General features: G+C 45.4%; 3 protein-coding genes, 1 long non-coding RNA gene, 1 other non-coding gene and 1 pseudogene across 6 annotated transcripts in view; 2 read left to right on the top strand and 4 right to left on the bottom strand.

Moving 5' to 3' along the window:
• Positions 1–652: 652 nt before the first annotated feature.
• Positions 653–5,286, bottom strand: PHB2 (prohibitin 2). The gene is made up of 8 exons (XM_053921849.1): positions 4,946–5,286; positions 4,723–4,807; positions 4,346–4,425; positions 3,299–3,483; positions 2,851–2,980; positions 2,646–2,749; positions 2,141–2,218; positions 653–1,785 (listed from the first exon to the last, which is right to left on the bottom strand). Exons 1-8 carry the CDS (start codon positions 5,070–5,072, stop codon positions 1,705–1,707), a joined length of 870 nt encoding a protein of 289 aa, XP_053777824.1. The 5' UTR covers positions 5,073–5,286; the 3' UTR covers positions 653–1,704.
• LOC139440805 (uncharacterized) lies at positions 2,077–3,728 on the top strand. The gene is made up of 2 exons (XR_011651039.1): positions 2,077–2,218; positions 3,236–3,728. It is a non-coding gene; the product is annotated as an uncharacterized lncRNA (long non-coding RNA).
• LOC112322118 (small nucleolar RNA U89) lies at positions 2,312–2,577 on the bottom strand. Its single transcript, XR_002976608.1, has one exon. It is a non-coding gene; the product is annotated as a small nucleolar RNA U89 (small nucleolar RNA).
• EMG1 (EMG1 N1-specific pseudouridine methyltransferase) lies at positions 4,728–11,354 on the top strand. Of its 2 annotated transcripts, none has more exons than XM_045186823.2 (7): positions 4,728–4,852; positions 5,437–5,631; positions 9,768–9,869; positions 9,981–10,122; positions 10,461–10,519; positions 10,597–10,746; positions 11,079–11,354. In XM_045186823.2, exons 2-7 carry the CDS (start codon positions 5,464–5,466, stop codon positions 11,190–11,192), a joined length of 735 nt encoding a protein of 244 aa, XP_045042758.2. In that variant the 5' UTR covers positions 4,728–4,852; positions 5,437–5,463; the 3' UTR covers positions 11,193–11,354. The 2 variants fall into 2 exon arrangements, with proteins under 2 accessions (XP_045042758.2, XP_045042757.2); XM_045186822.3 differs by having other exon boundaries at positions 4,737–4,869.
• On the bottom strand, positions 7,234–7,682 carry LOC112321654 (large ribosomal subunit protein eL38 pseudogene; annotated as a pseudogene).
• A 185-nt stretch (positions 11,355–11,539) lies between the features above and the next one.
• LPCAT3 (lysophosphatidylcholine acyltransferase 3) overlaps positions 11,540–27,372 on the bottom strand; it is a 37,429-nt gene continuing 21,596 nt past the window's right edge. Inside the window, exons 2-13 of the mRNA XM_024579094.4 lie at positions 17,715–17,822; positions 17,093–17,199; positions 16,442–16,535; positions 16,244–16,281; positions 15,650–15,828; positions 14,757–14,865; positions 13,983–14,069; positions 13,725–13,891; positions 12,953–13,100; positions 12,716–12,874; positions 12,177–12,314; positions 11,540–11,939 (exon numbers count right to left, since the gene is read on the bottom strand). Of these exons, the coding sequence (XP_024434862.1) occupies positions 12,198–12,314; positions 12,716–12,874; positions 12,953–13,100; positions 13,725–13,891; positions 13,983–14,069; positions 14,757–14,865; positions 15,650–15,828; positions 16,244–16,281; positions 16,442–16,535; positions 17,093–17,199; positions 17,715–17,822 (1,313 nt within the window). The 3' untranslated portion in view covers positions 11,540–11,939; positions 12,177–12,197. The remainder of the gene's footprint in view (positions 11,940–12,176; positions 12,315–12,715; positions 12,875–12,952; positions 13,101–13,724; positions 13,892–13,982; positions 14,070–14,756; positions 14,866–15,649; positions 15,829–16,243; positions 16,282–16,441; positions 16,536–17,092; positions 17,200–17,714; positions 17,823–27,372) is intronic.

Here is a 27,372-nt window from a genome sequence, read left to right as displayed (position 1 = left end):
TTCCTGTAAGAACAAGGGATGGGAATTGGCCTGTAGTGGCCATCAGGTACAGCAGTGGCTTCCTATGACTGATGTTTGAGACTCAGCGAGGACTGTCTTGGGGAGATGAGGTAGCTCAAGTAGGGATTGAAAACAGGCACGTTTTGTCAGGGAGGGGGGGCTTGAGCTGTGGGAGTGAAGAGCTCATTTCTGCAGGTAGAGCCCTGTTTCACATTGGTTCCTTCACACCTGGGGACTGTGACATTGGCAGCGGGGGAAGCGCACAGCAGGTAACACAACCCACAGGGCCTAAACCTTGATAGACATGAGTGGTCTACCCACAGCTGTGTGGAACCCTGTTACTAAGGGAGCAGCTCCTGCTGGGGTCATCACATTTTTGGTCTAGCTCAGCAAAGCCACAGCTGCTCCAGCCTTAAAGGGAGGGTGGGGCCCAAAGTGCAGCTGGGCCTGCTGTTTCCAGCTTGGATCCTGTTTTCTCTGACTCCCCTGGGCTTCTAGGGTGAGCAGCAGGGCCCAGGCCTGTTATTCCGCAAATGCCCTGGCCAGAGCCTTGCGCCCCCTGCTGGTGAACACAAGGGCAGACCCAACAGTGTTGTGCGAGCGTGCGCATGCGTGCCTCCTATAACCCAGCTCAGACACAAGAAGCCTTGACTTCTGCTTAAGTAATAAAAATTTATTGAGAATTCCTGGGCTGGTGTTTATCGCCTCCCAATCTTGAGAGAGGAGCCAACACTGTAGGAAATCACACACTGTCCCATCAACCCTGGCCAGCACAGGAGGAGGAAAGCCATCCCCCTGAAAATGGGTCAGTCTTCATTCATCTGAGAAGGGCTAGGAAGATGGATGCAGAGGGGAGCGTCACATGATACTGGGGGCGGGATGGGGGTGTGCTGGATCCCCAAGCTGGCTCCTCCAACACCAGGGCAGAAACAGTTCCCCTTCTTCTCTGGGGGTGGAGATCTTGGTCATTAGGCTCATTTCTTAGCCTTGATGAGGCTGTCACTGCGGAAAGGAGACGGATAAAGGAGAGGGGGACATTCAGGGGATATAGATGTAAGAGGAATAGCCTCTTGGCCACTCCCTTCTCTACCACCCTCCCTCCTGATTAAGAGTGTGTGGGAAGGTGACAATGGTTAGCTGGTGGGGGAGAAGGTACGTCCTTAGATGAGCTGCAAGACCCCCTGAAAAAAGGGTGCACTGACAACTTACCTTCCCCTGTGGACACCAGGTCACCAGGTGAACAGGAAACATAGAAAGAAGAAGACACAGAGGTGATTTACAGTTCAGCCTCCACCCAGGTCTACACCCTCCCTTGCTCCCAAGGGAAAAAGACAATTGGGTTGGAAGCCAGGAATCTCAGGGTCTGGAAAGGAAGAGCTGGTTCTCTTGGTCACTGCCACCCCCCTCCTTTCCTAGCACCCTTCCACGCCCCAGAGCAGCAGTGTTACGGTTCCTGAGTGAGACCTGGATAGCGCCTTTCACTGCTTTTCAGTTCGACAAAACTTTACAGTTACAGTGCTTTTCACACGAACAATCCCCTTCTCACTAGATCGTGACTCAAGTCTCCTACACTTTTCTATCTTTCGATTCAGAGAAATGGGCTTTCAAGGGTCCTATGCGTAAGCTAGTAACAGGCTCCAGAGCCCGAATGACCAGACACAGACCCCACGTTCTCTGCAACACCCCACTGTGTAGTGACTTCTCTCACCGGGTGAAACTTTCATCCTGTAGGTTCAGCACAAGGTTGTCCGCGGTGAGATAGATTCGGTTCTGCGACGTGGCGATCTACAGGGCGGGAAACGAGAAGACGTCAATTCCTACCCTCACATTCAATAACCACCGAAGGAACAGGTGGGGGTTGGGAACAGGGATCCAGCAATAGCAAAGATGTGGTTTCGGTCCTCACACAAGGATCCAGGGCAGCAGTAACTGTGACTGTGTTAGTGCTGTAACAGAGGTGTGAACAAAAGGTCAAGGGACCCCATGGAATTGTTTCTGATGGAGGCAAGTGTCAGAGAAGCCAGTCTGTGTAGAAACCGGAAGGAGCATGATTTCAATGACCTCACTTCGGCGTGCTTCAACGGAAAACACTGTCACGCTCCAGGAAGCCCTGTGAGGGACACTGGGCTCTTACACTCACCGTCTTGGAGATGTTCTGGGCCGCCCGGATCTTTCGCAGTTTGATGTAGCCTGGGTTCTTGCTCAGTGCTTCTCCCAAGTGAGCAGGGTGGGGTTAAGGGTTCACACAAGGCCAGGTCTCAATCCCTGGACCCATCCTTGCTATTTCCGTCACTCCAGCCCTCCTCAGGGCTGTCAGATCCAAGGTTGCGCTCAGGTGGCTCGTGCCCAGTCTTACTTTGATTCTCACCTGTGGGCCCCCCTGCAGGCAGCTGCCAGGAACTGGAGGTAGCAGCAGGAACAGAGGCAAGGCCAGCAGTGCTATTGTTCTGTCTTACAGTGAGGAGCCCAAGCTCAGGAACCCCACTAAGATTTCAGACCCCATTTGAAACCTCCACCCCTCAGAGAGACAAGAATCAGAGAGCACGGAATCGCATTCGCCTTAGTCTCATCAGCCAGCCCATGAGGGAGGACAGGAAAGCACTGTGCCCCAGGGGTGAGCCCAGATGTCTCCACCCGAAGGATATCATCCTGGCAGCCTCGGCCTCACCCTCTGCTTGCACGATCTTCTGCCGCTGTTCTTGCTTTGCTTTTTCCACCAAGAACTGGGCCCGCTGGGCCTCCTGCTGTGCTGTGGTGGGACAGCCAAGAGGTCGTAAATGTGAGGTGTCAGGAACCCCAAACCCCTCCTGCATTCCCAGAAATCCTTGACTTAGTCCTCTGGGAACTCACCCACTTGTTTGGCTTCTACAGCAGCTGTGTACTCTCGGCTAAAGCTTAGCTCCGTGATGGCTACATCATCGAGGATAAGGCTGAAGTCCTTGGCCCTCTCTGTCAGCTCCCTTCGGATCAACAGGGACACCTGGGGGGAGGGGTGAGGAGGGGAAGGGAAAGGTGGTGAGAGGGGACTGGAGAACTGAAAGGAAGGTGTGTTGCTGTGACCAGCTGAATACCAGATCATCTGAAAAAGGCAGAAAATTCACCAACCCTTTCTTAGTATCTAACGAGTTCTAGTCTTGGCTCTCGTTTCTCACAGTGGCCACTAGTGCAGCTTTTAGGTAGAAATGGAGCTGGGGTCATAAGCTTTTTCTAATAAGCTGCCTTTCCCAATATTCAGTGCCCCGGGCCCTATGAGGAAAATGTGGACGTTACGCAGACAGTGACGGGAGCTGGGTCCAACCTGGGCCCGTTGGGTGATCAGCTGTGAGGCGTTGAACTTGGCCACCACACTCTTGAGAACCTCGTTGACAATGGACGGCAACACCCGCTCCTCGTAGTCTAGTCCTAGGCGCTGGTACATGCTGGGAAGCTCCAGGGCATTGGGCCGAGACAGCACTCGCAGGGAAATGTTCACCATCTGCAGGTCTAAGAGTGAGGTCAGCAGTGGCTGGGCAAGGCCATGGAGGTCTCATCTGGACTTAGCCCAGTATCCTTCCCCAAGCTCTGTCTCCTCCACGTAATGTCGCTCAGCCTGGAACTCCCCTGGAGAGGAGAGGAATGAGGCCGACCGAACGTGACCTGGCACAGGCCAAATGCAACCTCGCCCTTCCACTGCGGTGTCTTCTTTATCCACAACCCCTCTACCAATAAAGCGAACCTCTCTTTTTCTATTTGCCACTGTACCATGTGCAACCTCTCCGGCAGGCTTTAACGTAATCACCTGTCTTCTTTACTAGACTATCAGGACTTAAGGATGAGGGCTGTGTTTTATGTGTCCTTTATTCTCAGGACCTAAGATTTAGGGAATGTTAAGTGACTATACTAAAAATAGCACACAATAAGTATATTACAGGTGAGCTACTTGCCTCGGTGTGCACATGTCTGTGTGTGAAGAAGGGGTCTGGGGAATGTGAACGGCACAGCTTCCAAAAACGGTCCAGGAGGAACCAGGAGCACCAGTGTCCCCAGGACAGGGGGTACTCATGGATATCATCATTAAGTCAAGCAGTTAAAAGAAAGAGGAGGAATATGACAAAGGACAAAGAGTATTCTCATTGAATTTACCTTAGCAGGTAGGAAAAGTTAAAAAAGTGCAAATGCACACAGTGTGTCCAGAATGTTCTACCTCAACCCCAGAAGCAGGTATTTTGATTCCAGCTCTTTTGCAGATGTGAAAACCAAGGCCCAAAAGCTCTGACACACCCGTCTTCCCCTAGGGGTCTTGCCAGGCTTCCTTATGGACTTTAGGTAGCCCATCTGTTGGTGGCTTCCAAGTGTCCCAACCTACCTTTGGAGCCTGTTGGGGAGGAAATTTTTCGTGGCCTGGCCCGAATGTCATAGATGATGGGATACTGGAACCAGGGGATCCTGGAGGAGAGTGAACAGATATAGTTATTGGGAGACTGCAGTTTCACTAGTTTTATCCTCACGTGTTTCTTGGCTTGCTTCTCCTCTTAATGACCACAAACTAGGAGAAATTCTCTTCTTTCTTTAGAGAACTTTTATGTGCTACTGCCGTTATGGGCAGCGCCCACTGCCTTGGTTGATGGGGTAAGGAGTGGAAAGACCGGTTCTGAATCTGTTGAACGTCCTCCTACGGCCATTGGTGGGTTGGCGGCGTTCAAGGGTGAAGGGTCAGGGTCAGTCCGCTGTGCCCGCCATTACCTGAAGTGAAGGCCCTCGGCGAGAATGGTGTCCTGCTGCACGCCACCAATCCGATTAAAGAAGATAGCTCTGTGACCGCCTTCCACTGTGGGGAGAGGAGTGGGGATCAGGCCAGGTCACTGGTCAGAGAGTACGTGCTAGCCCCTGGTGAGGCGAGGGGCTGAGTGCGCGCGGGGACCCGGCGGGACGGGAGGAGTCCGGAGAGCGGGCGGAGGTTGCTCACCGGTAAACACGGACTCGCGGACCCCGTAGGCCACGGCGCCGGCACCCAGTAGCAGCTTCAACGCTGTGCCCATGCCCCGGGGCCCGGAGGGCAGCCGTCCCGCTAAATCCTTCAAGTTCTGGGCCATGTCCGATCCTGAGGCCGGCGGCACCAAAAGTCAGGAGGGGGTGCCGGCCCGCCTCTACCCCACTCCAGTTTAGAAACAGCACCCTTCGCACGAGGGTCTGTGGCCCAGGTGCTCGCAGGAGAAAGGGCACCGGAAGTGCGCTCCCTTCTAAACCCTCCCCCCACCCCCCTCGGGTCTGTGCAGGACCCGAATTTCGCGCACAGAAATTGCGCATCAGGAAGTCCCGCCTCTTTCTGAAACCCTGCCCTCCCAGAGACACTTAGGTACTGCCCGACAGCATGCAAGCGCCATTTCCAAGCGCCCACTTTCGAAATGGCAGCCGGAAGTTAGTTTGCGATTAGGAAAAACGTGTTTCTAATTTCAGGATATTAGCGCAATTTCCGGTTGTAAGATGGCTGCGCCCGCTGGTGGATCCCAACCTCGTGAGCGTCGCCGTGAGGACCACGAACAGGACTGGGATGTTGTGGAGCCCAAGAGGCCCCGATTTGGGGCGGAAAGGAAGATGGGAGGCCGTAGGCTCATTGTGGTGCTGGAAGGGGCCAGTCTGGAGACAGTCAAGGTAATGTGGGACGAGAAAGTGGGGAACTGGTATTAGCGATAGAATGGTACCTCATGGGATGAGGGTGAGGGACTCAAAAGCCGAGAAGTGAAATACGCTTTTGGAGGAAGAATGGCTTGGTTGACTGTCTTTTGGTTCAGTGTCCTGGGTCGGCAGTAGTTGTTTTTTTTCTGACCTTCTTGAATCACATTGCAACTGTCATGTTCTAGCCTCCAGTTGATTTACTAGGAATCTGTGGTGTTAAGACATCTAACGGGAAGGGAGTTTCGTCCACGGCTGTGTCCCACCTCATCCCACGACAAGTTACTAGGAAAGGAGAAAGGTGGTTACTGTAGCATAGTTGGCCCATCCTTTTATTCGTGGGGACTTCATGTTTTATAAAAGATGTTTACTGTCACTCTTGTATGTGTTAGTATCCACTTCAGATTATCATCTAATAAATCTGTTGGCTCTCTTCCCGAATGATCTAGCCATTCTGGCTTAAAACTTTGTACTGTGTTCCCATTTACTCTGACTTTGTTCTCTTACCGTTTAGAGCTAAATTTATTCAATGAATAGGCCCAGAAGAAATAACACTGGTTTAGAAGTCATACCTGGATTTTAATCTTGGTTCTTACACTTATTTTAAGTGTGTGATCTTGAGAACAGTTTGTCCTCAGATTGTAAAGCAGAGGATAAATACTTCACAGGGAGAATGTAATGAAAAAGAAAAGTAGTACATTTAAAGGTAGTACATTTCCATAGTAATCTACCGTGTGATTCTTTTTCGTGTTTTCTTCCTCGACCACTCTGGCACTTCAATAAGCTTGCAATCTAGAAACACTGCCCGTCCTCATCTGTTTTCATTTTCTTCTGTGGTTGATATTTCTAACCTAATTATAGGCTCTTATATTCATCCCTCACTTAATTGCCTGCTATCTTTCCAGCCTGTTAATTCTGAATGTTACTTTTTTTAACCACTCCCATTTCTTCCTGTGTTCCTTGGGGATGATAGTAATACGTACGTTACTGCGTTGTTGGGAAGATTAAAGGAGTTAACATGTGTAAAGGGTTTAGAATGATGTCTGTCACTTGGAATTAGTTATTACTGTTACTGGTTCCATGTTAACTATTAAGTACTGTATTTTGCTGTGTATAATGCCCACTTTTGTGCCCGAGTTTTGAGGGAAAAATAAGGATTCGCATTACACATGGGTAGTATTAATTCTGTAGCTATATAAATGTTTTTAATTCTTTTATTTATGCTTTTGTGTTAAAAGTGTAATTCTACAAAGCAATAATGATATTCATTTGCAAAATAATACCCTGGAGTATGATAATCAGTTTTGTTTCTAAATATATATAAATAAAAAATTGAATTAAAAAATTAAAGCTTTTTTTCCCTGAAAATTTGGACCAAAAACGTGGGTGCATACCACACACGGGAATGCATTATACATGGCAAAATACAGTGGTTGAAAAGGTCATGACCATGTTAAAATTCCTAGACAAGGCTCTGGGAAAATCTAGGTTGTCATTAATGGTACTCCAAGGGTGACAGAATTCATAGCTGGTTGAAATCTTCTGTACTGTTGTTATCTTATGCCTGCCTTGTGCTGGTGGTACATCTTGCTTGTGCCAGACTCATCTGGGCCGGCTCTGTGTATTCTTCGTGCATCTGGTTCATTTCAGCTCCTTTAGTACTTGGGGCAGGGACTGCTTCAGTGTCTTGGCCTCCTCTATGTAATGACCAAGGTATAAACGTATATGCTGCATCGAACTTTACATTGTCTTTATTTATTTTTTTTGATCTTGACAGATTTGGCATCTTTTCTCTTGGCTGTGAGCAGGAAGTCCTTGATTTCCTTAATTTTGCAAGGCATGGCTGGCACCTCAGATTATCCCCCCTATCCTTATTTTTAGAGAGAGGGGAAGGGAGGGAGAAAGGGAGAGAAACATCCCTATGTGAGAGACACATCGATTAGTTGCCTCTCAAATGCCCCCAACTGAGGCCCTGGCCCGCAACCCAGGCATGTGCCCTGACTGGGAATCGAACTGGCAGCCCTTTGGTTTGCAGGCTGGTGCTCAATCCAGTGAACCACACCAGCCAGGGCCATTTATTCTTTATATTCCAGGCTCATTGGCCTTCTTTAAACTCTTTGAAGGCATGAGGTATTTTTATATCTTAAAGCCATTGCCCTTGATGTTCTCTAACTGGACGCTCTCTTGACTCAGCTCTTTGCTTCATTAATTCCTACTTAATGTTCATTTATTTAGCAATTATTGAGTCTGTTATGTTGCTCATTATTTAATTACTAAGTTAAATGTTACTTCCTCACAGAAATGACTCTCTGTATAAATCAGCCCTCCTATTATAATCCTTTAATGAACCACTTACTTTTCCATTATGTTTATCACAATTTGAGTTAATTAGTCATGTAGTTGTTTACTCTTTGTCTCTTCCACTACAAGGCTCTATGTGGGCAGAGAATAAGTTTTTAAAAATTCTTGTGTCTTTAATACCTATTATAGAAAGTGAATACACATGATATTCATTCTTCTTATTTTAGTTAGTGGTTTTTAAGCTTAACCACAACCCACAATAAAAATTACGCTGTGAGCTTATGCCCACATGCAACTGTATGAAACCAAGTTTCATAAACCATCACTTACCATTACTACATGTGAAGTACTTTGATGTTTTCTATTGTATTTCATTAAAAACTCTGGTTATAACTTACAAATGGGTTAAAATTGAATTCTTTTATTGAAGAGAGACTTTTTCTTCTATAACTAAGAATGTCCTATGGTCTTAATTTTTGGCTTTTGTCATCCTCTGTGCTTTGTGACATTCTTGTTATTTCAGTTATTTAATTTCAAAGTCCACATGCCTCTTCCCCCCAGTTTTTTGATTTGTATGTCTTAAGGTGTTGTCAGACATAAAATGTCCTATTGGTACATAAAAACTTAGCCTTTCAAAATCTGTATGTGTACATTAATAGTATGTTTTTACACTTTTTACTGGCCATTTTATGCTCCTTAGGACTCCAAATTACAATTTATACCTATTTCTTTTAGCTGCTACAGATGGATCCAGACAGATACTTAGTATCAAACTTCTACCTGGTATATTTTCCAGTATATACAGAGTTGCCAGGATAGTATTTCTCAGTCATTCTTATGCCCCTGTTATTCCAGAATGATTTCTTTGTCCTGGATACTTGGAGGTTCTGCAGTTTACAAAGAATTTCACATGTACTCACGGACCTTCAATGTTTCACTTCCCACTTGTTCAGCATAATTTTCTTCAAATTTCTGATTTTTCTTTATTCCATCTATACCTTTGCTCACACGTCTTTTTAAAATTAATTTTCTCTTTATTTTTAAAAAAGATTTTATTTATTTTTCGAGGGGAAGGGAGAGAAACATCAATGTGTGCTTGTCTCTCACACGCCCCCTACTGGGGACCTGGCCTGCAACCCAGGTGTGTGCCCTGAGTGGGAATCTAATTGGTGACTCTTTGATTTGCAGGCTAGCACTCAGTCCACTGAGCCACACCAGCCAGGGCCCTTTGGTCACATGCCTTAAAACTAGGAACAACCCCTCTTATTACTTCTGACAAGTATTCCGTGATTAAACTGCCTCACGAATCATTAGAATTTTCACACTTCTCATTCAGATTTGCAGCTCTTCACTTGGTGCCTGTTTGGTGTAAGCAAACTGAAGGTGATGACCGTGTGTGTTTTTGCCCAGTACGTCAGTGCTCCTGTGATAAACAAGCATTCAGCTTTGCTCTTTAACCTTCCTCCACCTGGTTCCAGAATTCCTCACCAGCTTTGTCTAATAGCCACAGGTTTTAAAAGTACATCCAGTTTAAATAATCTGAAATCACAGGTTGTGCCTTCTTTCTTTTTCCCTCTAAAATGGTGGGAGGGTTTGGGGAAGGAAGGGGAGGGTAAATATGGCCACATAGTGAACCCCTGAAGGGCTTGCTGGGCCCCACCCCCATAGCTTCTGGTTCAGGAACTCTAGAGTGAACCTGAGAATTTGACAAGTTTCCAGATGCTGCTGTTGCTGGTTTGGGGACTATACTTTGAGAACCACTGGGCTAGGTAAAAGCAGTTTATATTGTTCTCTATCATTTCCCTTTTCTTTAGGTAGGGAAGACATACGAGCTACTAAACTGTGACAAACACAAGTCTATGTTGTTGAAGAATGGACGGGACCCTGGGGAAGTGAGACCAGACATATCTCACCAGGTAACTCCAGGGACAGAGCTCACATCCTCTTGAGTCTTTCTATGGAAGGTGAAACAGCGGCATGTTACTTCTCTTCACTCTTAACTGTGCCTCGGTGTCTGCCTCCCTCAGAGTTTACTGATGCTGATGGACAGTCCCCTGAACCGTGCTGGCTTGCTGCAGGTTTATATCCATACACAGAAGAATGTGCTGATCGAAGTGAACCCCCAGACTCGAATTCCCAGAACCTTTGACCGTTTTTGTGGCCTCATGGGTGAGATCTTTAGGACTTAAAGTTCAGAATAAACTTGGCAGGAGTAAAGAAGGGAGAAAGAGGGAGCATAGTTGACCCCAGAATGTGGACCCTTCATTCCTTTCCACGTGTAGGGGTAAAGCCTGCATGAGTGCCTGGCTGAGTAAAAAAGGGAGAGTGAGCCAACCCGTCAGCACACAGGTAGTCACGTGCTTGCCAACGGCTCGTTCGTTACAGAGCAGTGCAGCACCGTTCTGAAGGGTGTGTGGAGCCCACCTTACCTGTGGGGTTTTCTGGTTAGATCACTGGGCAGAAATGTGGTTTCCGTCTGGCTCTGAATGTTTTTATTTTCGCCCTAGTTCAGCTTTTACACAAACTCAGTGTTCGAGCAGCTGATGGCCCCCAGAAGCTCTTGAAGGTGAGGTATGGATACCTACTGATTAGAGGTAGGGTTCTGAGAACGATTTTGGGGCTCATTTTTCTCTTTCACTTTAGGTAATTAAGAATCCAGTGTCAGATCACTTCCCAGTTGGATGTATGAAAATTGGCACCTCCTTTTCCATCCCAGTCGTCAGTGATGTGCGAGAGTTGGTGCCCAGCAGTGACCCTATTGTTTTTGTGGTGGGGGCCTTTGCTCATGGCAAGGTAAGGTCTAGGCTCAACTCTCAGATCCTTCATAGAACTGAAGCTTACTACAGAATTCCTAGAGCAGTTAGCATTTTGATGACCCTTGTCCTTATCAGTTAGGAAATAGAGGGTAGGAACAAAGCTGGGAGATAAGTATGCTTTCCCTAACCTGCCCCAGGACGCCTCCTTGGAGGACTGCAGTTGTCAAAGCTAGAAGCTTCTTCCCCCTTTGTACAAGTTCGGTATTAAACAGCACTGTGAAATAGGAGCTCAGCCCACTATTCCTGCCCTAAAGTAGTACTGAACCTGCTACAGTGATGGAGTTGGCTGACGAACTGTTCTCTCCTCAGGTCAGTGTGGAGTATACAGAGAAGATGGTGTCCATCAGTAACTACCCCCTTTCTGCTGCCCTCACCTGTGCAAAACTTACCACAGCCTTTGAAGAAGTGTGGAGGGTCATTTGATAATAGGACCTTGTTCTGAAACAGACTGTTGACATTGCATCACTTGACTCTTGCAGCTCACTGCTGGAGGATGACCTTCCTGCACCAAGACTATGTGTGGGCTAGTGGAAGCCAGGCTGTATATTTGCTATTTGTTTATCTTATAAACACTGTTCTTGCAAACCTGGTTGTTCTTTGGGGGTTCCTAAATGGTCAGGGAAAGGTGTGAGGTTACAGTGTGTGCACTGGTTCTGAGCTTTAGCTCCAAACTCATGCGATTGCTGTGCTGTAAAGAAGATGGCCCTGATTACTAGAGCCGTGGCAAGCACGGAGAACTGTGCCTGAAAGACAGCCAGGAATGCTAGCAGTGAAAAATTGAACAAACAAGTGATTTTATCTGGTACAGTTCCAAGGTAGAAAAAGTGGAGCAGGCAGGGCTTTGTGCCTCTCCCCACCCCCCCATGGGGGGAGTGGCGGCGGTGACACGTATACAATCATAGTAAACCGGCAGAAGAAAAACAACAGATTCCTGGCTAGAGGGGGAGAGATAAGGCAACGTGCATGGGGGAGCCCGATGGGGGACGTGGGCCCCTCTGCTCCTCCCACAAGAGTTTCCCCTTTGGCCCAAATGAAGACTTGGCTGTCCGCAGAGGCACAGCTGGGAGTGTCACTTGTTCTTGCTCCCTGGCTTCTGTGTCCTCTGCTCTGGGGCGAGGGAGTGTAGAAAGGGAGACAAGTCGATTCTGCACCAGTCTTGCTCTAGGCCACCTGCAGAAGGAATTTGATTGGAAGGTTGGTCAGATTACTCCTTCTAGTGCCTGGTCTGTAGCCCTTCTAGCTTCTTCCTGGTGTGTGAAGTTAGTGTTCTGTATCGTGTTTCCTAGAAGCCAGGCTACCCTGAGGTTCACTGCAAATTTCCAACACTATCTGCCCCCTGCCCCCCGAGTCTGTTGCTCAGTTCTGTAACCTAATAGGTTCAGTTTAGCTGTAGGGATGTTAACTTACCAGGAAAATAGTTTAAATAGATTATTCCATTTTCTTTAACTTCTCTTTCCTTGGCACCATTGCTTTACGAATATAAGGCAATATGAATAGTAGGCTCAGGAAGAAGACGTGGCCGAGGAAATAGACAGATTTATACACCTGTGGAGAGATACAGGCCACCGAGGCGGCCCACGGGCATGGTTGCCATATCTGGCCGTGTAGAATGTGCACCCATGTTTTTGACCCAAACTTTAAGGCAAAAAAATCATTTTAATTTTTTAATTCAATTTTTTGTTTAGATATTTGATTTTTATATTATAAAGGAATTTTAGCATTTATTTTTCAACATATAGTACAAGAAATTTTTTGTAACAAGAAATTATAAAACACAAGAACACATACAAGGTATTTCAGGCACTACCTATGTATAATGCACATCCTTATTTTTCCCTCAAAAATTCGGGCAAAAAAGTGCACATTATACATGGCAAAATAGGGCATATCCTTTACTGCTTGAGGTTTCGGTGGTCCCCCAGTCCTTGAGGCAGCCCGTCACTTACCTTCAGCCATTTGTCCCACGTGAAGAGGCAGAAGGCAGTCATGGAGTAACCCATGAAGAGCCAGTGGATGGTCTGTTGCACCAGATAGTAGAAAGGTTGCAGGACAGTAACAGAAGCCAGGTTGCTCAGGCTGGGGCTGTCCTGAATTAGGCTGGCAGCCTGGGGAGGAAGGGAAGAGGTGATCTGTGTCTTGCCTCTTCTCACAGTCCCCTTTCACCCGCCACCCTTAAGGCCTACCTGTCTTTCCACGATAACAATGAGGAATTCCATCTGGAAGCAGACCAGGTATCCTGAGTGTAGGCCGTGCCAGAGGGCCAAGAATAGCAACGAGAGACCCTGGGATAGTTCTTTCTTTCCAAGGAACTTGAGTCGTTTGAAGAAGTAACTAGAGAAAAGGGTAAGGATGAGCCTCACGCCCACTATCCTGCCCCTGGGTTCTCAGTGCCCTGAGGAGTGTGGCAGTGGTGGTGGTGGCTGGCTCCCACTTGGGGCCACCTGGGGTAAGGGGCGCGGTGCTGTCTGATTAGCTTTGGGGATAAAAGGCAGTCTCATCTCAGTTTAGAGACAGAAAACAGACCTAAAGCTTTGCTGGGTGAACTTGGGCGAGCCCCTTAGATGACTGGTACCTACGAAGTACCTGGTGTTGAACTGCCATGAACAGGGATGGCTGGTTTCCTACCCCTGCTGCCTACACTCTAGTGGGACGAATAACAAAGATGTTCATAAACAGGTCAATGGAGAACAAAAAACCAGTGGCTGAATCGGGGTTAAAGCCCAGGACTCAAGGCATTTACATACCTTGTTTTGTTTTTCAAAGGACAGGAATGGTTTTGGGGGGAGCAGGTAGGAGCGGGGACACAACTAAGTGTGAAGGCATACATGTGAGAAGGATAGGAAGTTCTACACAAAGTGAGAAAAGACAGAAGAGACAATACACTTCTGTCCTCAAATCTGGGAAAGTGGCGGAAGGCATGAGCTCAGGGCCAGACCTCCCCTCCCTGTTGCTTACCGGGCCACCCAGGCATTGGTGTTGATGTTGAAAGAGGCGATGGTGCCGGTGAAGCGGGGGGTGGTTTCGAACAGCCACACCTTCATGTTAGCGCAGGCGTCCCACTTTGCTTTTCCATTTTCATCAAAGTCATTGAAGCCCAGCCCCGTCAATATGCACACTCCTTCCTGAGGGAAGGATCGACTGAGGGTTCTTGCCACTGTCTCTTCCCGTGTCCCACACAGCTTGTCTACACCCTGGTTCTTCTTTTCTACTTACTGTGACCAGCCAGCAGGTGACGTACTTGTACAGCACAAACTTGCCCCAGATCAGCATGTACATGCAGCGGAACCAGAAATGGTGGTTCTTGAGAGAAGAACAAATGTGTGTGAGGCCAGGTGAATTTCCCTAATGTTCTTCCTTCCCACACTGTGGTGGACTGCTTCATGTCTGCCTGACTGCCTCTGCAATAGGCTAAGAGGGCGAGCAGGGAGGCCAGTGAACATCCATTCACCTCCTTTCCCTTGGAGAGTCCCAGAAAGAGCACTGTCCTTAACTCTTTGAAGTACTGAGCACTTGGGACCGTAAGTACTGAGGGACTTTTATGGATTTATGCTCAATTTAAGGAGACAACCTACCCTAGAGTGGGTATGGAACTGTTGCAAGCCTTTTAGGTGGGTGGGAACAAAAGCCAGCACTTCCCCCTCCCTTGGATTCTGACTTCCCTAGAAGCCCCCAATCTATCAAGAGAAGGCTGGAGAGGACCAGAAGCTGCTATGCTGGGCTGTAATACAGCAAACTAGGAGCTGCTCCTGGGGTGGTAAGGGGTGCTGAGAGTGCACCTGGCACAGCCCTGTGCCCGCGAAGGTCGTTCAGTGCTGGCTGATGAACATGTCCAGGCCCGGCTGGCATTGACATCAACTCTCACAGATCTAGAGCAAAACCAACATGCATTTGTCGATGGTATACTTCTTGGCTACCTACAGGGATCCTCGCCTGTCCATTTTCTATCTTGGATACAGTCACACTGCTCTTGCTTTAGTAGCCACTCACTTCATAGTCTTCGGTGAGGAGATAGTTTTCTGTGATGTGGGGGCTGAGCAGAACATAGCCCACCAGGTAGACAAGGCCCAGACTGAGGCGCTTGAGAGCAGGTACGGTGCTGGAAAGGAACAAGTGGGGTCACAATGTGTAGAGGCCAGTTCTTTCACCCCATGACAGATTACAGAGGAGAGCTATCCATGGGGGATGGGATGAGCAGCTCCACTGTCCAGAGTCTATACTCTGTGTCGGGGAAAGCCTTCTCCATGCTTGCGTATGAGAAGGGTGAGTGTAAACCCCTGTGAGCCACAGGGAAGGGAGGGCAACGGGAGGAGCAGTGTGTCTGAGTCTGGTGCTTCCCCTCAGGAATACTGCTGATTGCAAGGTCTCACCAATGTGCTCAGTCTGCAGTGGGACTAAGACCCAGTGCATGGATGATAATGGCCATTTTGAACCCACTCCTTCATATTCCGGTTGAGCTGATGCTCAAGCACAGGTGGGACATGTTCTCTTCACAGTGAAGGGATTTCTCCAATAACTTTTAAGCTTTTTACTGTGATATATTTTTATATGTATTTAAAATCCTTTTTTTTTTTTTGAACTGAGAAAATGGGTTTTAAAGGCAGGGACATGACTGGTTCAGGCAAAATCCTGTGGCATACAAGTGAAATTTGTTTTTGTACTACAGGGTAAGACTGGAGGGCTGGAAGTGACCTAAGCTGACAAGGGCCCACTGCCTGCAGTGAGCAGGTACAGAGTGCCTGTCAGGACAGTCCAGGGCCTGTGTGGCATGGGCCTGGGAGCCAGGGCCACGCTGGGGAGTGCAGCCAGGGCTGTCTTCATGGAAGTCACTTTAGAGTGGTTGAGACACCTACACAGAGGTCTGAACCAAGAGGGGCAATTACCTGTTTGGTATCTTCCCCGGTGCATCAGTCAGCTGTCTCTGCACCAGCTTCATGTAGTGGTTCATTGAGAACTGGGGCCCTACCAAGAAGGCCCCGTAGAAGTAGGAGAAACCAGCAACTTCCAGCAGGGAAGGGACATCACGTATGGCATATTTCTGTTGCTCAGAGGACAAGGAATTCTATGCCAAGAAGAGAATGAATGGTTCAGGATAGCCTTAAATCTCCCCACAAGAGGCAGTTTGTGTGTTCCCCACCCTTTGGCCTGCAGAATTGGTTCTTCAAACAGCCATCTCTGAGCGGATGGCATGGAGAAAAGCAGTTGCTTCCCGTGGAAACAAGTGTGTAGAGCAACAGTTGGCTGCTGCTGCCTTTCCAAATGCCTTGCTGGCACTGATCTCTGGACTTTGTGCAAGAGCTGGACCTGGGCAAATTACAGTTGTCGATCCTTGCTCAGTGTTATCGAGATGGAGATCACACAGGCTGGGGATGAGGGAGGGGCTCTGCCCCTGGCATTTGGGTTTAGTCTTTTGGTAACAACAGCCTTTCTCCTTCTGGTTTAGTTCCTTAACTTCTCTTTGGAGGAATCATTCTTACCTGATCTTTCCCTCCATCAAAGTAGTCAACAGCCAAACCTGAGCAGAGAGAGAAGGTGTGGGTAGAGGGAGAGGACACTGAGGATGTGGCCTGTAGGCTGAGGGTAGCAGGAGTGTTAGGGGAAAGCACAGAGTAAGTTTATTGGTCAGATGGGGAGGAGCCTAGATGTAAAGGGGAAGGTAGTGACCCCTCACTTACCAATCAGCTTCAAGGTCAGAACACAATGAGGCATTGTCCACTTGATATCGTAGTTGCCAGTGGCTGTGTAATAATACCCGGCAAGAAGGTAGACCTAGGAGAGGAAAGTATTTATTCCATTATGGCTATGATTTATTTTCTCCTTGTTCTGAAATCTAATGTATTTTTTCCCCCAATGTATTTTTTCATGTTTCCTCGCTCCTATTCTCATCATTAAAGGCCTTAAGAAGTTCCTAGAAGTGGAGACACTTAAAGGAGAAGAGACTTGCCTCAGGTTTCTCAGCAAAATGAGGGCTAAATAGAGAATTTAGATGCTTAGGTTCTGTAGCTCATTCTAAGTTGATTTTCTGCCTTGCCTTCCAGTGACTCCCCTCAGAATCAAAGAACCTTAATGTACAGTCCTATGCAGATGATTAGCTGGCACCCGTTCCTTGATGCAGGTAAAGTATTGTCATTGCCACCAACAGATGCAACACCTGGGGCCCGTGTAAAGTGACCTATGTAAAGTCATACTGCTAAGTGTTACTGGGAGAAAGGATTAGAAATTGGATCTCCCAGTTCACTGCTTTTTCTACACCACAGTCCCTGACCTGTCCCCAGCCCCGAACTGCTGTCAGCTGTGACCTGAGCTGCCAAGGGAAAGATGTTTACCATCTGGAAACAAAAGGTAGTGAGCACAGCAGTGACCGTTCGGCCCATGAGTCGCAGGATGAGGAACTGAAGGATGACACATAGTAGGGAGTGGTACAGCTGGTTTCCTGGGTGCAGAAGAGAGCAAATTTTAGACTTTTTTTTAATTCTCACCCATTCTGAGACTTCTAAACACAAAGAGAATACATAAAGAAAAAACTATTTTGGTGTTAGGATATTTTTGTCAAAATGGTCTCATGTTCTGGAGGAAAGGAAGGAAATTAATTGTATAAATAAAAGGGACTGTCAGGCAGTAACTATATTTTTGAATGTCTGAGCTCAGGGCTGCTCCTGAGGAGACTGCTTGGCTCTGTCGTCCAGTGATGGCCACAGCAGAGAGGAGCTGATGCTTCTCTGTATGCCAATGTGCTCTGGCACGGGTAACCGCTCTCAAAGTGTTTTATCTGGGAGATGACTGTACATGAAAGAATTTAAGCAGAGTTCCTGTCCACACAAACCCGCTCTTTGCAAGCAGAGCAGTATAACTTCCCTATCCATCAAATCTCTCCCGAAGTTTTGTTCAAGTTGGTTTCTTCCCAGGTTCCCTCTAATCTCAGTGCCACTGCTAACTCAGTGTACTCACCAAAGTTAAAATAAGCAATCGAGAGGCCTGTAAAGGTGTGGAAGAGATGGATGAGGTAGCTGTCCTTGTAGAAAAGGTAATGCCGATAAAACAAAGCCAAGGGGTAACCTGAGGGGAGATCAGAAGAGGGTTATTTGTGGCTGGTGCTTTCTCCCAATTTTGTTTTTGAAGTTTATTTGGCATGAAACTCAGCCCAGAGAGGAAAAACATACATTATATGGATGTCAACAGAGAAGATGATAACAATATCCCCAAGAATCAAAAGTCTCTTTGTAAAAAACCCATTTAAAACTGAAGACGGTAGTTTTATATAGAGGCAATACAAAACTGGCTCCTAAAGCTAGGTTTCTTTTATAGCCTATTGAATATTGTCAGGAATTTTCTCTCGCATTTTTCCTTAATGATACAATGACTTGAGGGTACCCAATTGTGCCCAGAAACACTATTTTATACTTTCATCATCCCCTGTCCTGCTAGTGAAGCATTATCAGACAGATTAAAAAAAAAAAAGATTTTATTTATTTATTTTTAGACAGTGGGTAAGGGAGAAAGGGAGAGAAATATCGATGTGTGGTTGCCTCTTGAGCACCCCCTACTGGGGACCTGTTCTGCAACCCAGGCATGTACCCTAACTGGGAATTGAACCAGCAACTCTGGTTCACAGGCCAGCGCTCAATCCATTGAGCCACACCAGCCAGGGCTGTCAGTCAGCTGAGTAAGAGGATAAACAAAATGCACACAAGGCTACACTGGGATTGCTGACTGTGTACAGTTGCACAGCACTCACAGGACACATGTGGATGTTCCGCATACTGAGGTCTGGGCGTCCACTGAGTTATAACTCCATTAAGTGCAATGGAAAAATGTCTGCTAGAGCCTTGAGTTGCTCATGGTTTGTGGTTGCTGCAATTCTTGCTTTTAAATGACAAGTTGCAGTTAGTTTATCACTGGCAGTACAATTGTGAGTTTGGTTAACTCTGCAGTGCTTGGAAAAGCATCATGCACAAAGTGCTCGATTAATTATTAAGTAAGTGGATAATCCTGTTGTATAATTGGCTATGTCATAGTCTTTTTTCCCATTATTAATTTTTATTTTTATTTTTTAAGAGATTTTACTTATTTACTTTTAGAGAGAGGGGAAGGGAGGAAGAAAGAGGAGAGAAACAGCCATGTGTGAGAGATAAATCCATCTGTTACCTCTTGCATGCCCCCAATAAGGGACCTGGCCTGCAACCCAGGCACATGCCCTGACTGGGAATTAACTGGCGACCCTTTGGCTTGCAAGTCAGCTCAATCCACTGAGCCACACGAGTCAGGGCCCCATACTGTTTTTTAAAACTTATGATCACAGCCTATGTGCTTATGTAACCTAGTTTTTAAATTGCAGTGTATCCTGGTGCCAGGATTTGCTGGAGTTTTTTTTTTTTGACTGCTCTTCTCATAGTGGGCTAGACTCTTAAACACATTTTATAGCTTCATGCAATTGGCTAATTTTATAGATACTCTGTGGATTACTGGCTTATTCATTCATTAAGTGCCTACTATATGCCAGGTATTCTGTTTGTAGATCACATAATGGGGGATGAGGTGGCATGTGATGGTTTATTTTCTAGCTAGCTGAGGTGAAGTGATATAGGGTTACTAGCTTGAGGGAGAGGGAGACAGCTATAACCCTCTCACAGTCAGATGAAGGAGCAGAGAAATAGGATCAGGTCTCATGCACAGCACATATCAGATGTGGCAGGGACAGAACACCACGTTGTCGACAGGTATCGCTAAGAACCAGAGCCAAGTACTAGAACATATATAGAGCAAGATTTGACTGCCTTAAGTCTTTTACTTTTTATTTTTAATCTTTTAGGAATCGGGGTACAAATGAATAGAAGTAATAAACAGGATATATCTTAATTATCTAGAGTACTCATAAACAAATCCTGGATAGTTAAGAGTTATTAACCTTTTTAAGCACTAAAACCCATAACCAACTGGAAATCACCAAAACCCTGAGACATTTGGAATACTTGAAATTAAATAATGCAGCACCCCTTACTCTGCCCCTGTAAAGCGAGTGTAAAATAACGCTCTCTGGGGATCTGGGTCATATTTATTGTAAAAGCCACGATGGCTTTCTGACCTGTTGAGGTGTGTAAAACTGTTTGATTCTAGTATGGCCTACACTGTCTTGCATGCTGAGTTCTTGTATCCATTTCTTAGGGCTTTTCTGCCCCTTTCCTTCCTATTCAGGGATCAGTAGTCACTTCTTGAGCTTTCAGTATGCCTTCAAAGAAAAGTTGTTTTCCCTGCTTTTAATTTACTGCAGGCCTTAGGAACCATAACTTTGTTTTAAAGATTAAAAAAAAAAGATAAGACAAGAGGCAGGGTCTTGGGTGCTTTCCTTAGACTTACTGCTTTGGCTGGTAACCTGTGTTCTGTGCACTTGAGGCCCTTTGTGGAATTTCCTCTTCAGGTGTATTTTGGGGGAGTGGAGGTTGTTGAATTCCACACAGGCAGGTGAAGCATTATTGCACACTAGTAAACACATGATAAGATGGAGCAACTGGCAGAAAAAGAAAAAGAATGCAGCAGGCCATTCAGGTTACCAAGAACATTAAGATCATAGCACAGAACGCCAAAGCCTGGACTAAAGCCGCAAAGGGGAAGAAGGAACTGTGCTGGGGTGAGTTGCTGTGACAACCACAGCTGAGTTTGAGTGTGTAAACACCAAACCTTGCTCTTGGCTGCTGCTCAGCTCAGCAGGCTTTGGAGCCTGGCTGCCCAGTCACCCCTTTAGGGACGTGCTGTTTTTTTTGGAGAGTGTTGTCCCCCAAGGTGTTTCTGAGTCTTCATGCTTTTTTTGTGGGAGCCAATGCTTCATATAGTGGCTATAGTCACCTGAAAATCTTGAAAAACAATGGAAGTACCGCCTCACCCTCCTCCCCAGTCAGAGTGAGATTCAGTAGGTCTGAGGGGTCGGATGTGCAGCCAGGGATAAGAAGCACCACCTTACTAAAATCCCAGTGTGAGGCGGCAGCCCTTACTAGGTCCTGAGGACAGAATTCTCAGTTCGATGATCGAGTGTTGCTACCTTTCCTTTGATAGCACCCAACAGGCACAGGTCTGTTTTATAAACCTGGTCGGGAGGTTTTTAAGAACCCGTTTGGCAATACTATAACTATTTTCTCCCTTTTGTTTGTTTAAAGGAGGGTCTGCAGAAACTTATTACCACATGCAATATGATGACCTAACCTATCCCTAAACCCGAGGATCCCACACATGTAGAATGAAAGCATTTCAAGAGCAACACCTAGGGCATTTCAAATGCTGTGATCTTAAAGCAGACTGCTGGGATACACGGAGTCTGGCTCTGTTCAGGGCTCCAGTCGGGAACTGGACATCTACTCAGGTCTGAGTGCTGCTGGAGTCAGGGACTAGGATCCACCACAACCTAGTTGCTAGTGGAACTCCTTATTCTCGGTGTAATCGCTGTAGAATTACTTAGTAATCTTAGAGGTTCTGAGGTTTCATCTGAAGAAACAGAAATCAGCTGTTTTCATTGAAGTCTGGTAAATTTATTTACCTTTTCATCCTGTAGAGCTATTTCTGGGCTCTGTAGGAATAGGATATGACCTCATCTGATTAGTCAGTGATGTATAAGACTGGTGAAAAGAAAATAGAGCATGGTTTGGCCCTGGCCTGGCAGCTCGGTTGGTTAGAGCATTGTCCCGAGAAGCTGAGGCTGTAGGCTTGATCCTGGGTCAGGGCATGTACAAGAATCAACCAGTGAATGCATAAATAAGTGAGACAACACATTGATGCTTCTCTCTCTAAAATCAATGTTAAAAAAAAAAGAAGGAAAATAGAGCATGTTCTGGCAAGTGTGAAGGAGAATATGGAATTAGAACTGCTATATGTGGGCTTAGCGGGATATTGGTACCAGTTTTACAGAAAAGAAAACCACCTCAAACACCATTCAAAGAGTTGACGTAACACCCACCACTTATATAGCGGTTTCCAAGCTCTGTGGTCTCAGGATCATCTTACACCCTGAAGGATTACTGAGGACCTCAAACAATGCTGTCAGTGTGGCTACTACCTATCAATAGCTACTGTATTCATAAATAAACTAAGAAAGTTAAAAAATATTTAATTACTAATTCATTACATACAAATAGCATACTTTTAATGAAAACAACTATATTTTCCAAAACAAACAAGACCATTTAATGCAAAGAGTGCTATTCTTTTACATGTGTACAAATTTTTGGCCTTTCTCTAGCTCAATATTTAGAAGATAGCTCGATTCTCAAACTTGCTTCTGCATTTAATCTGTTGTAATATATTGTTTTGGTTAAAATATATGAAGAAAATCTGGCTTTACACAGATATATGGCTAGAAAGTGAATCAATAGCCTTTTCAGATAAGTTTGCGTATTCTTCTTTGATACTATACCAAACCTCGACAGGTAAGTAGTTTCTTAAAGGTGAGTTGCGAGGTGGGATCTGCAGCAACCATATCAATGAATTTCCCATACTCTGTTACATGAAAACCGGCGGTCTCTCGTTGGCTTTGATTGATCTTTTACCCAGGCATGATTTTTGTAATGTCATACACCGGTCATCTGGAAAATACTGGTTGTGTTTTATAGGCAGATCTTCTAAATACTGATAATACGTTATTACAATACAGTATTAAAAAAACAGTCACGTCTTTTACTATCACCATTGATCTCCAGCAGAAAAGTCTTTATGTATTGGGAAGATGTCAAGCTGATGGTAGTGGATACAAGTCTTACAAAATTTTGATTTTCACTTAAAAGCTTGAGTTTTATCATTGACCACAAATACTGTCAGTTATTTTCCTTGACGTGCCAGGCTCACGCTGTACATTTTTAAGAAACTACTGCCAAATGTGCAGATGGTCTAAATAACCCGTGTCTAAGTTTGTCAGTCATTTTTTTCAAGTAAAAACGGTGTTCCATGAAAAAAGCTGTTAATTCCACATGCAACCCAAGCAGCTGCATGGGAGCTCTGCCCCAGACAGCCTTCAGTATGCGGAAGTTCTCTAGGCACAGTTCTCATTTTTTCAGAGTATTAAAAAGATGGATGTACTCAAGAGTTGATTTTTAATAAAATTCATAATATTTACGCTTCCACAAGGACATTCTTCAGTGAGACCGGCTTGTTTTTTGACTGTGAGTGCATGGCAGTGACTGCTAGTACACTTTGGTACCCTTGTCTTCATTTGTGCTAAGGCACCGGCACCTTTATGCACCATTGCTTTTGCACCATCAGTGCAAATGGCACCACAGTGAAAAAGGCCGATGACATCTTACTATTACTATGAAAATAATTTTTATCCCATGGATCCCCTTAAGGGTTAGAAGGGACTCCCCTAGGAGTTCATGGACTCCACTTTGAGAACTGCTGATATAGAGACTGATGTTTTGCCTTAAGCTGCCGCCTTATAATACCCAAGTCCAACAGTCTTTTCTTCCTCCCTAGTTTCCTCAACTGCCCTGCTTTATTTTCATTTTTTTTGAAAGCTGCTCTTTCATTGGCTATGAGAAATATAGTGTTCCTGTTCCTTTTATTTTTCTAGTGAGATAATTCACACACTATTCACCATTTCAAAGTGTAGGATTCAGTGGTTTTTAGTGTATTCACAAGGTTGTGCAACCACCCCCACTGTCTAATTCCAGAATGTTTTCATCTCCCCCAGAGAAACTCCATACCTGTTAGCAGTCCCTCTCCATTCTCTCCCGCCCTGGCAACTATCAGTCTCTCTTCTGTCTCTGTGGATTTGCATATGATGGGTGTGTGGGCCTTTTGTGTCTGGGTCTTTCAGTTAGCATAATGTTTTCAAGGTTCATTTATATAGCATACATCAGTTACTCATTCTTTTTTAAAGTATATTTTACTATGCTTAGTTGTCCTAATTTCTCCCCCATTGCTCCCCTCTACCCAGTACCCCCCTTTCCTCCAGCAATCCCTACCCTTAGTTCATGTCCATGGGTCATGCATGTAAGTTCTTTGGCTTCTCCATTTCCTATACTATCCATAACACCCCCCTGCCTATTTTGTACCTACCAGTTAGGCTTTTTAATCTCTGTACCTTTTCCCCCTTTCTCTCCTTTCCCTCTCCCAGCTGCCAGCTGATAACCCTTCAAAAGATCTCCATACCTATGATTCTGTTCCTGTTCTGGTTGTTTGCTTAGTGTTTTTTTTTTTTTTTTTTTTTAAAGATTCAGTTGTGGATAGTTGTGAATGTGTTGCCTTTTTAATGTTCATAGTTTTGACCTTCTTCTTTTTCTTAAGTAAGTCCCTTTAACATTTCATGTAATCTAGGTTGTAGGTCCTTGCTTTTCATCACTTTGAATACTTCTTGCCAATCCCTTCTTACCTGCCAAGTTTCATTTGATAAATCAGCTGGTAGTCTTATGGGAACTCCTTTGTAGGTAACTCTCTGCTTTACTCTTGCTGCTTTTAAGATTCTCTCTTTATCTTTCACCTTTGGCATATTAATTATGATGTGCCTTGGTGTGGTCCTCTTTGGGTCCAACTTGTTTGGGACTCTCTGTGCTTCCTGGACTTGTATGTCTATTTCCTTCACTGAATTAGGCAAGTTTTCTTTCATTATTTTTTCAAATAAGTTTTCAATTTCTTGCTCTTCCTTTTCTTCTGGCACCCCAGATGTTGGTATGTTTAAAGTTGTCCCAGAGGTTCCTAAGCTTCTCCACATTTTTTTGAATGCTTTTTCCTTCCTTATGTTCCAAATCGTTGATTTGAATCCTGGCTTCCTTCACTTCACTGTTGGCCCCCTGTAGATTTTTTTTTATTTTACTTAGTGTAGCCTTCATTTCTCCCTTTATGTTGTTGCCATACTCAGTGAGTTCTTTGAGTGTCTTGATCACCAGTGTTTTAAACTCTGCATCTGATAGGTTGCTTATCTCCGTTACATTTAGTTCTTATATCTGAGGTTTTGTTCTGTTCTTTCATTTGGGCCATCTTTCTTTGTCTCCTCAATTTGGCAGCCTCCCTGTGTTTGTTTCTGTGTGTTAGGTAGAACTGCTTTGACTCTTTGTCTTAGTAGTGTGATCTATTGTCAAAAAGGCACCTGTAAATTGTGTGGGGCAGAGCCTTATGTAATTGCCAGAGTGGGTCAACCCACTTCACCACTTTGTGGCTCTGTGTGGGGAGAGGACTTGGAGAGGGGACTGTGCCACTGCCTGGCTTCTGGAGGTTTGCCCATTTCCAGTCACTTCACCCACTCCCCGTATGCGACTGGCTCCCTTCCTGCTGCTGCCCTGATGGTGAATCCAAGAGTGGGTGGGTTTGCTTACATTTTAAGACTGTGCAGGTCTTTTAAACAGAGTTTCCTGAAAATCTGGCAGCTTCTTCTGCCACCCCAACTCCCGCTGGTTCTTAAAGCCAGAAGTTATGGGGATTTATCTTTCTGGTGCTAGAACCCTGGGCTGTGCAGTCTGGCCTTGGGATTGCTCACTCCCAAGGTTTCCCTCCCAATTTTTATCCACCACATGTGACTGTGGGACCATCCATGCCTGTTCCATCACCACTGCTACCTCTTCGTGCCACACCTTGCCTTTCTGCCCATCTCCATGTCTCTCTGCCCCTCCTCCCCGTCTGGATGAATGAGTCTTCTCTAAATCCTTGGTTGTCAAGACTTCTATACAGTTCGATTTCCTGACAGTTCTGGGTGTTATTTTGAGATTTAGTTGCAGTTCTTTTTGTGGTTACACGAGGAGGTGAAGCGTGGCTACCTACACCTCCATCTTGACCAGAAGTCCAGTTCTTCGTTCTTTTTAATGGCTGATTAATATTCCAAAGTGGACATACGACATCACTGTGGATACTTGGGTGGTTTCTACTTTTTGGGTACTATGAATAAGGCTGCTATGAATGTTTGCTTACAAGTGTTTGTGTGAACATGTATCTTGAGTTCTCTTGGGCATATGAGGGGGGACACCCCCAAAACCAGAATTCATTTATAAAAAATTGTGTATTTATTCTTACATGTTTAAACTTCAGTCACCTTCAAAGTATTCTCTATTTGATGCAATACACCTATCAAGACTTTTTTCCACTCTTCAAAACAGTTTCTGACCTTGTCAATTTTGATGCCTTTTAAAAGGTGCTTCTCCCGGTGTTTGTTTTACCTCTTCCACATCGGCAAAACATTTCCCTTTGAGGATTTTTTTAATGAGGATAAACAAAAAAAGTCAGTCAGGGTGATATTAGGTGGGGCATGAGGGTCATGCTATGTTTTGGTCAAAAACTGAACACTCAGCAGGTGCACTTCTAAATCACCCATCATGAAATGGGCAAACACGTTGGAAGAGTCTTCAAAAAAAATTCACTGAAGCTGAATGAAACCTCTCACAACACCAGCTGGTGTACTGATACAGATGGGTTCCTATAAAGCTCACCTAGCAGGGGAAATCTCTACAAGGGGCCCGCCCTCCAGAAGTTAATTCTGGTTTTTTTGGTCCACCCTCATATACCTCTCCTTGATTATCCTTTTATCCTCTAACATAGCACTTCTCAGTCAGTGGTAGAGACAGTTTAAAAAATTTCCCATCTGTTGTGGACCAATACTTTTTAATCTTATTTACTTTTAATATGTTTATTGATTTGAGAGGGAGAGAGGAAGGAAGGAAGGGGGAGAGACAGAAACACCAGTTTTGTTGTTCCACTCACGCATTTATTGGTTGACTTCCACATGTGTCCTAATTGGGGATCGAACTTGCAATCCTGGTGCATCAGGACGATGCTCCAACCGACTGAGCTATCTGGTCATGGTGGACCAGTACTTTTGTAAAATACAAAGTCATGGGCTTGGATGGGCTTGGACACTGTCAAATTGCTATGGAAGTTCCTAAATGTTTACTCTTTCTGTGTTTACTTTCATTGGCAAATGGTGGCCAACTACAATTTGAATAGATTGCACCAATCTATACCTTTCTTTGTCTCTTTCAATGGAGGCTTTTTTTCTGGCTCTAAATATGGCTGACCTCCAGGATTCATTCCTGGCCTTAATTATTCTTACTATGCTGCTGCTTTGGAAACTATATGTACTGTCATGTAACTTCATACAATCTTTATGTCAAAAACAAATCCACATCCTTAATCCTAACTTCTCCACTTTCAGTTCCACATTTCTTACTTCCTGGCTGAACATTTTTAGTTTCTGTCTCGTACAATCTTATACTCTATAAAACATGACTTTTCTCCTAAAACAGCCTTCTCTTGGCTTCTTTTGTTCATGAAAAAGTGTTAGCATTCTCCAGGTAATTCAACCACACTCAAAAGCTTGAAGTGGTCTTGCTTCGTCTGTTTTCTTGGTTCCCTGTATCGTCATCAAATCCTGTTGATTCCTCCTTGGTGGTGTCTCTCAACCCCCCTCCCCCATTTTCCTGTATTACATCTGCATTTAAGGCCCTCAGGCACCCACCTTTAAACTCTTGCAATTGCCTCCTACTTGATCTCTGTCTGCAGCCTCATATTCCCATTTATCCTACACTAGAGCACTATTTTTCAACTGCTCAGAAACCATCAATGACTCCCAACTGACTACTCAACAGAGTACCAATTCCTAAGCCTAAGATTCAAGGCCTATCTTCTAAACTACTAAGGCTTCCAT

This window comes from Desmodus rotundus, chromosome 3 (genome assembly GCF_022682495.2).
Source record: "Desmodus rotundus isolate HL8 chromosome 3, HLdesRot8A.1, whole genome shotgun sequence".
Lineage (NCBI taxonomy): Eukaryota > Metazoa > Chordata > Mammalia > Chiroptera > Phyllostomidae > Desmodus > Desmodus rotundus.
Note: the sequence above shows the minus strand (reverse complement) of the source record. Positions and strands in the feature narration are given on the sequence as shown.